The sequence below is a fragment of the Carica papaya genome, chromosome 7, assembly GCF_054855325.1.
Source record: "Carica papaya isolate Zhongbai chromosome 7, ASM5485532v1, whole genome shotgun sequence".
NCBI lineage: Eukaryota > Viridiplantae > Streptophyta > Magnoliopsida > Brassicales > Caricaceae > Carica > Carica papaya.
Genome location: NC_142315.1, coordinates 8484591 through 8493992, shown reverse-complemented (window position 1 = coordinate 8493992; position 9402 = coordinate 8484591). Strand labels below are relative to the sequence as shown.

General features: G+C 34.8%; 1 protein-coding gene across 3 annotated transcripts; it reads right to left on the bottom strand.

Moving 5' to 3' along the window:
* Window positions 1–298: 298 nt before the first annotated feature.
* DXPS3 (1-deoxy-D-xylulose 5-phosphate synthase 3) lies at window positions 299–9021 on the bottom strand. 3 transcript variants are annotated; one of them, XM_088207121.1, is made up of 10 exons: window positions 7939–9021; window positions 6453–6572; window positions 6206–6370; window positions 5767–5917; window positions 5177–5445; window positions 4422–4704; window positions 3812–4104; window positions 3240–3518; window positions 785–1069; window positions 299–529 (listed from the first exon to the last, which is right to left on the bottom strand). In XM_088207121.1, the coding sequence occupies exons 1-10, from the start codon at window positions 8095–8097 to the stop codon at window positions 437–439; spliced, it is 2097 nt and encodes a 698-aa protein (XP_088063247.1). In that variant the 5' UTR covers window positions 8098–9021; the 3' UTR covers window positions 299–436. The 3 variants fall into 3 exon arrangements, with proteins under 3 accessions (XP_088063247.1, XP_088063246.1, XP_088063248.1); XM_088207120.1 differs by having other exon boundaries at window positions 299–586; window positions 7939–9018; XM_088207122.1 differs by lacking the exons at window positions 6453–6572; window positions 7939–9021 and having other exon boundaries at window positions 299–586; window positions 5767–5888; window positions 6206–6343.
* Window positions 9022–9402: the final 381 nt, after the last annotated feature.

Below are 9402 nucleotides of genomic sequence, written 5' to 3'. Positions count from 1 at the left end.
TTCTTCTATTCTATATGCACCATCAAAGCTTAGAAAACAAAATATATATATATATATATATGAAGAAAGGAAACATCATAAAATTCTCGAATTCATGAAATATTTTATATTTTTATTTTATTTATAAAATTAGGTTAATGAAATTAATATTTATAATATTTAATTATATCAGTATATATTTACACTACTAAATCTAAACACATGTTTCTGTTTCTGGCTATACTCTATAACTTGCCAAAAATTAAAACGGTAAGATTTGATAATGACAAAAGATAAGTCCGGAAGGAGGATTCACCGGTGGTTAGAATCTTTCTTTCACACAAAACCTCAACTTTCAATTCATATACATATATAAATATATGTATGTATGTATATATATATATATATATATATATGTTCCTCTACTATCTGTACAGAGGAATATATTGACAGATTCCTAGCACTTGAGAAGGAGAGCTTCACGGGTACGGCCAAGCAGAGTTAAGGCTGTGGCCGCAATGTGATGTCCGGTCAGTCCAGCAAGAGCAAGCTGTTCATTTGGAGATGCATGTTCGATGTAACTGTCTGGTAGAATGATTGGTCGCCACTAAATTTCATCCAGTAAAAATTAGACACCAGAAGGAAATGCACACAATATATGCATGTTCAAAAAATTTTGAACACATGACATTTACTCCATTTGCAATATCACACTATAAGCTTTAAAAAAATGGAGAAATCTCTTTTTCTCACACGCTTTCACACAAACTAGCTAAGATGCACATGAGCGTTTGCAAGATAATACCTTAGTGCTCCCATCAAGCTGTCCATCAAGAGAAAGAAACTGTGCCACATGTGATCCAAATCCCCCTATAGAGCCTTCTTCAACTGTGATCAAGAAGGCATGGTTTTCACAAAGCTGTCTCAGAAGCTTAATGTCAAGGGGCTTGCAGAATCTTGCATCGGCCACAGTTGCTTCAATTCCAAGCTTCGAAAGAAGAGCCTGAGCGTTAAGACAGTTCTGGACCATAACCCCATAACCAAGTAGTGCAACATCTTTTCCCTCCACAAGAATTCTTCCCTGTCCAATCTGCACAGCAGTAAAGTAGTTATACTACAGGCATCACCAGGTCCACACAAATTTGAATCTGTAGTAAAAACAATAAATTATGCAATTGACAACTCAGAACCGGCATTAGGGCTTCCAGGCCAACTGGCAACAGTAGAAAGAAAGGAACAGTGAAAATGAAACATTTTGACTTCAAAAACAATATTATATAAATGCTGAGAGCATATGCATCTAGTGCTGAATTCAACTAAACAAGTTTGGAACACATCAGAAACTATCATTCAGGTAAGTGTGCTTGAAAAGAAGAGGAACAAGATGATAGAGAAAAGTGGTGAGTGTTATCCCTCAAACAGCTATCAGTAATATACTCTTAAGGTGAAGCACAAAGCAGTTTGATGAGACATGATTTTGTAATAGCATATAACTGCGGTTATGATAGAGATCACAAATTGAAGACTTAGTTTCTAAGTCCTTAAAATGTATCCAATCCTAGGATCACTAACTTAGGACATTTGAAATCCATTTAAAATTGTTACTTACTGGACTTATCTTGAGGGATGTAGTTGTTCTCAATTAACCACTTACATAGACGATGAATAAGTAAATGTAGGTAAAACGATTTACTGAATTGGTCCGCATGGGTCCCAAGCATGGAACATTAGTTACTTGTCAAGCTTGGATCTTATAGTAGGTAAAAAGTTAGTCCTTAAACTTAAACGTTATCAAGAGTCACCCCATGAGTGTTCCAGTCACAAAATTGTTTTGTAGAGATAGTCATTAGATATGGTTCTTGGACGAGAACCAGACCTATTACTCCAAAATAAGGGAAAGTAGGTTTTATGTGACTAAAGACACTTGATCAAATAAAAATTTCTTAGCCAAAAGTAAAATTAATTAGAAAGGAGTCTCTAATTGTATTCAAATAATCAAGTTAACCAATTGATTTTACGCAGTAATAGATATACGTGAAGTTTGACATATAATTCGTGTCTCCATTCAATTTGATGGAAAGATTTAATTGTTCATGCAAAGGTTTGCTTTTGGTAGGATTCATAAGAAAAATGTTCCACAATGAATCATCGTCACATGTGTCATTCATGGGCGTATTGTTAGCACTGTCCATGGAATTCAAGTTTCAAAGAGATGAAAGTTGTTGGCATTTGATAATGAGTCTAAATGGTCACACACATACAAAAATTGTACTTGAAAACAAGATCAAGAACTCATTGATTTAATAGAGATTAAATCAATAGTGAATATTGCAAGTGGATCATAAGATCATAAAAAACTAAAAGTATTACAATTAGATGTTATTTTATTAGAAAAAAAACAAATTAAGTCATTAGGATGATTATTTAGAAAATAATCATTCTGAGAATTCTTTTTTGGAGAAAGAAACAAAGTAACAAGGCTTTTCTTTTAGAAAGAAAGAAGGTCGCTACAGTGGATATCTATTATACAATAGAAGTAGGACAATTAAAAGGAGAAACTCTTGCTGCCATTTCAATGATAGAATCAAAATATGATTCTCACCACGGCCAAGGTTTGACGAACAAAAACCTAGGATTTTCCTCAACACTGCCATTTAAATCCTCCCCATTCTACCATATAAAAGGTGAATTTTTCTCCTTTTCCATTTGTTCTAACCGAACTGAAATTGAGAGCAAATATTGGTTTCCAAGTGGACAGTTTTTTAAAAGAAAACAAGAAAAGGAAAGAAAAACACCTTGAAAATCACCAGAGCTTAAACCCTCTAGTGTATGCGATTAAACTCTATCTACTATATGATTTTGATGACAAGAGTTTCTTGTATCCTATTATTTGTGTCAATACCTTAGAGGGGATTTTTCCTTGAACCCTTGGTTTGGTCTTTGGAGGAGAAGAAGAGAAGAGGAGAGGATCCAAGCTTTGAGGAAAGCATAGTGTTTGCCAAAGGTATGGCTTCTTAGTATCCGGCTTAGTATCTTCATTAATCATGTTTCATTTCCAAATCCATATTATGTTCCATCATGATCTTCTTTGTATAGAGCTTCTTGTGTATTTAATTTTTGTTTTATCCACTGCATGAGCACAAGAGTTTCTTACAACAGCCATTGGCAACAAGTACATAATCTTTAGGTAGGTAATTAAGTTTCAAGTTCTCAAATGTAAAATAGGCAGCAACTAAAGAAGTGATAAATGATGAGGTTACCTCAATCAGGGTTCCACTGGATATAGGGTATGATGCCCTGACAATAGCACCCCTTGGATATCGGAAGCAAACTGGCCGGTCATTGATGTTGGCTGCCGTTGCTACCATATGCACAATCTCATCTTCATTTGCTGGTGCCATGACAATCATGTTTGGCAAGCATGACATGAAAGTTATATCAAATGCTCCACACTGTACAGGACCATCAGATCCTACTAATCCTGCACTCGTAATAACAAAACGCACTGGAATCTTCTGCTGATCAACATCAAGGACAACCTAAAGATGCCATAAAGAGGACACTCCAGAATATCACGACTTTCATTTCCTAACATAGCACATTGAATATTTTACTATTTTGTGCAGATGAGGAAACTACTGAAGTTTAAACAAGATTATAACTCATTTTCCAATGCAGCATTTATTTAAACTAATACATTAATAAAGTAACGAAAGTAGACAAGCCATGACAGCATCATCATGTGGGAGACAATCATCGTAACTCAAACAAATGCGATACAGAGACACAGAAGCCAAGGCATAAAGAGTAAGTGAGGAGAGTAAGAGAGGACCTGATCATAAGCTCTCTGCAGAAAGGTAGATGGAATTATGCAAAAGGGCTTCAAGCCCCCACATGAAAGGCCAGCAGAAAATGTAACTGCATGCTGCTCAGCCATTCCAACATCAAAAAACCTCTCTGGAAATTTTTCTTGAAATAGTGTAAGTGACGAATCCATTCCCATTCCTGCATGAACTACCACAATATCTTTGTCCTTCTCTGCCTCCATAATCAAGGCCTCTACAAAGCAATTACTATATGTGCGACAGTGATTATAATATAGTAAAGAAGAACAACTGCTTGAATCTGCAATTTATGAAGAAATGAATATTATAAAAATGTGGAGACAAATTTCATGTTAATACAGAAACATTTACTCAAAAGCCAGAGGGCCCTTAGTCATGCTCTTAGCATTCAGACAGCAAAAACACTTCAATATGCAAATCTTGTTGAAGGAAGCTAAGCCTTCTTCAGGGCACAGTGCAAGAACATAATACCAGACTTGAGGAGATAAGGTGAGGTATTTTACACCTTAATTCACTTACAACTTTAAAAATGTTACTCTATAAACAATGATATGCTTCTTCGGAAAATATAAATGAGTAAAATGAAAGTACACGCACCATGACCCTGCTTGTCTACTATCTCATTTATTTCTTTATTTTCTGAACCATAAGTTTCATCAGTTATCACATGAACCAACACAGGACCAGTGGGATCCAAAGATGCTACTTCTTGTAGAACACAAATTAGGTCCTCAATGTTGTGTCCATCAACAGGGCCTATGTAATACAAGCCAAGTTCTTCAAACAGAGTTGATCCTGGAGGACCTAATATACCACGTGCATACTCGTCAACTTTGGCTGCCAATTCGTGCATGCCACCACCAATTCTTTTGGTTAAGCCCTGAGAAGAAGTGCATTAACTTCATAGTAGTAAAAGATACTACACAGAATCATCAGAGCCAGCAAAAGACATTAAATTTTATATGCTTACTGTTTCAAGAAGCTTTCTCAAAATTCTAAAGGAACTAAATCATACAAAATTTTTTTGTAAACATGTATCTATGGAGGCATAAGTACATATCTTATAATAAATTTCATTATATTGCTCAATTTATTTAAGATTATTTTCCTCCAAAAATATCAGCTAGTACAAAGTAAAATGTCCCTAAAAGACCCATTAGTGATATTAAACAACTGCTCACCAGAAATTTAGCACAAACAATGACCAGGATTTGTTGCAGCAGACGACACATATTTCCCAAAAATTGCTCAAAGGTTTTTCAGTTAAAGAATTCCGGTAGTAAGAGAAAGAATAAATATCTTAATGATAATCTCGTTAATATCATAAAAGGAAGAAAAGAGACAGAAAATACCTTCGCTACTTCTCTAAATTTACGGAAAGATTTACTAGACTGGATTCTGCTCAGGGTACTCGATAAAGCATTTATGGATGTTTTGAGCCCCTCTTCAGTCTTTAGGTGTAAAGAATGGCGGCTGTCATTTAATATCACTATCATATTGGAGTCCAAATAACCCACATTGCTCATTGCTTCATAGACCTGACCAGCCATGGTTGTCCCATTGCTGATGACTGTAACAATACGTTCCCACTTTCCTTTAATATCCCTTGCAACTGCCATGCCTAATGTGGGGAAAAGCTCAGTAAGTTAAATTTGATATCTCTATTTCTAAACTTTATACCAAAGGATCAACTACCATGGGGGTTGAACATACAAACTCTATAAAATGTTGAATCACTTTGAATACTTGAACAGATGACACATAATAATATGAACATATTGATACTACTAAACTATTTGTTAGAATGAAACCATGAGTGCATAAATCAAGATGTATAGCGTATCATGAAAAACAAACTGAATAACAAACAAAATCTAGAGAAAAGATAATTATTCTATCAATGAATTAGAATAGTAACTAGAAACAGACTGAAGATAGATACCAAGACCAGCAGAAACACTGTTGCATCCATGCCCTGCACCAAATGGATCATATTCACTTTCAGATCGGGACGTAAAGCCAGATAGACCATTCTTTTGCCTTAGTGTATGCATAAGGGATCGCCTGCCCGTCAGGATTTTATGTGCATAAGTCTGCCAAAACAGAGTAACTAGTACACGAACATCCATAATTTCCTTAATAAATATCACGGAGCAAATACAGATTAAAGAGAAGACAGTTGATTTATTTTCAATTTGACTGAATCTTCATCAACAGAACTGCCCTTTTTTTCTCACAAATAACATGAACATGCATGAAATATACCTCTCTCTCCTCCCCAACAACAACCTCCTCCCAAAAATAAAAAGAAAGAAAACCTTGCTATCTGATGGTAGTGTACAAGTAACTTGTTTATAAACATGCCCGGACTATTATCTTACTTGTTCCCCGACATCCCACAGGATCTTGTCCATTGGAGCATGAAAAACATAGTGTAATGCAACCGTCAGTTCCACCACTGCCAAACTGGCCTTGAAGAATTTCTGTCTCTTTGACATCACAGAAGATAATTCTGAACGGATTTCCTCAGCTAACTGTGTCAGTTCCTACAAATGCAAATCTTCTGTTAGAAAACACACTAAGCTATGAGCATAAGACATGCAAATAGAAAGTCAGAAAACTCTTTACCTTAAGACTTAAGTTCTTTAAGTGGACAGGGTTTTCAACTGCATCAAGTATTGGGGTTTGGACTTTATCCCAAAAGAAATCATCAATATCAGGCAAAGAAAATATTCGACTTGCCAATCCCTGCATCAAGGAAGATGGATAATTCCTTTCCGTAAGAACTACGGATTTTACATTAAATGTTTTATATGAGAGCAATTTTAGTAATTCTAGATCGAACAGGATGTATGGTAACTGAAGGTAGGATTGACAGCATGAGATCAAAAAAATGGAAAAATGATCTAGATTCCGAAGTCATTAGCTAATATGTACATGTACCTAAAACCTAAACCTCCAAAGCACAGCTTAGGTTGGCTATATGCTTTAGTGCGTGTCAATAGAGAGGGCTATGTCAAATCATGCAAGTAAAAAACTTCCAACAATCTCTTAAAGACACAAGTCAAACAAACAAAACTAGTGGATTGGCAACTGTTTAGAAATGAGTGGCAATTTATAACAATAGACCCATAGGTCGTTTCAAATACACTGGGTTATCGAGCAAGAAGAAATTGTAAGTGTCTTATTAGGTGCATTTTAGAAGCTGATAGAATCTATATATATATATATTTAAAAGTATTATGTTTTACAGGGAAAACATCAATGTCAAACAATTAAAAAATTCATAATTACATTATGCAATAAATTACTGGAGAAGAGGTTTTTTTTCTCCATTTCAAAGAATTTGTGATTTCTTGTTTCAGACACTATTTATTTTATTTAGACTCACTCTTTGAGTAAGAAGGAAGATTTAGGTAATCTTATTGAGCTTTGCAAGTTTAGGTGCAACAGTAAATTTTGTACAGGAGTGACCTTAGTGCCAAGTGAACAAATTTTGTTGTAACCGACTGGAGAGGATCCAACACATCAAAATATAGAGCATCGGAAAAGAAAAAAGTCGTTATTAGAAACTTAGTTTCCCAAGGAAAACACAATTTCCCTTCAATAGTCATTAGATTCGATGAAATTCAACGAATCTGTTATCTAATTGCATGTAAAATAAAGGCACATTAGATTCCATAAACCTACTGATATTATTAAATGACATGTTTTAACTACCTCTCAACTGGTATCTCCAATACCGGTTAACGCATCAAATCAAATTATAACTTTCATTTTAAGCTAAACTCTGCTTCCATCTTGAATTCCACGTAGATCACTCCTAGGAATTAAAGATTGAAGTTGACTTTATTCAGAAAAATTATAATTAAATTCTATATATCACGATATTATAGAAATTAAGTAAAAACCAAAATGAGTCATTCAATGTTTCAACCAAAAATGTTCCTATACTCTCATTAATGTAATCTAGATTTTCAGAAACCTTAGTCCCTGATAATAATTTCACTACCCGAACATAAACGGATCATAAGGGTCATAATTTAAATAAAGGCATCAAAAAGTAAATGCGTATAAAACAGGAAGATAAGCATAGAAATAGAAGAACAAGTACCTTGGTATTTACAGAGAAACCTGAAGTTGCGAACAAGCCAGCTCTCGAGATTTCCACCTTAGGGGAAAGACAAGAGCCCAAAAACTCCATTTTATAATCAGAATCTCTTTTGAAATGAGCAGTAATTCCATATGGGTACTGCGCATAAACAGTATCCATTGAAACGAGAGACACCCCACAGTCCAACGAAATTAGGCTAGAAAAGAGAAAATTAAAGTATAAAAGAGGTAAATAGGTGGAAATGTGAGGATTGTTGTGATCGAAAATGGCAGATAAGATAAAAAGAAAATTCGCAGAGAAGTGAAGAGCCAGAGAATTTTATTGGAACCCAGAAACGGACGAGACAGTAAAATCAAAGGGCGAGAGAGATGGAGAAGAAAACAAGTGAAGTATAATTTGACGGGAGAGGATCGGGTCAGTATAATTTGATTAGCTCCATGTGTTCTCAAAAAATGGTAAAAATAACAGATAATTTATAAGCAGCCTAACTATCAATTTAGTGTGCAATTATTGTCATTAATTGCAACGTAAGATTACATTAAATAATCTTGAAGTTAAAAATTTAGTGCTAGCAGCCCACTCCTGTTGGAGAGCCCACTTAGAGAAAGGCTGAATAGCAAACCCTAATTTCTTCATTCGTTCGGAATTGGCTCGATCCAGGCATGCATTCCTTCATTCGTTCTCTAGATACAAACTAAGGCGGCATTATCTGATATGATATTAGCATCACAAAGGAGATGGAAGGCCGATCATCCTCCTTGGCTTTACTCCACTTGGGCTTCGTGGAAGATCAAAGTGTTGTTGCAGCAGAGTCAAAAGCTCCTTGCAAAGTTTTGAGAGTAAGCGGAGGCTGAGACGAACAAGGAAAGGGTTACTGAGCGGCTCGATTCCTCGACATTCAGAGGAAGTCTGCTGTTAGAGAAGCATAACTTTTTTACTAGTTTAGCTTTCTAATAAAGATTAACGAAAGATATCGAATCTTCAATGGAGAGTAAATTCATAAATTCTGGTTTAAAACCCCACCAAAGAGTGTAGCCGTAGAATTTTTTTCGAGTTCAGGATTTTTCAAATCCATCGTAGTATGAGATAACCCAACTTTGAAAATTTCATTCACAGTCTACATCAACAAAATTTAATTCACAGATCATTTGATAGACATTTTGATATGTTAATTGTTGACTTATCACACTTATAATTTTGCAGGCATTGTTATGAAGCAATTTCATAAACTTGAGGATACTTTTCAACATAAAAGAATCTCAAGTTTTGGATTATGTTAAGTTTAATTCATAATTCTTGACATATTTCTCTTGAATGAGAGATTGACCGGCATAAATTGCTGGGTTTGGTTGATTTTTTCAAAGAATAATTAATGTAGGATAATATTTAATAATTATACAGTATAATAATCATCAAATTAAATTATATTTAAAAATATTGTATATTAATTACGATAATTAATAA

Excerpts from the sequence above, each read along its gene's own strand:
- DXPS3 (XM_088207120.1), bottom strand. The coding sequence starts at position 8,097 with ATGGATACTGTTTATGCGCAGTACCCATATGGAATTACTGCTCATTTC. Across the intron at positions 5,446-5,766 it reads CAGTGTTTCTGCTGGTCTTG|GCATGGCAGTTGCAAGGGAT; the intron begins GTATCTATCTTC and ends TCCCCACATTAG. Across the intron at positions 587-784 it reads AGCTTGATGGGAGCACTAAG|TGGCGACCAATCATTCTACC; the intron begins GTATTATCTTGC and ends GATGAAATTTAG.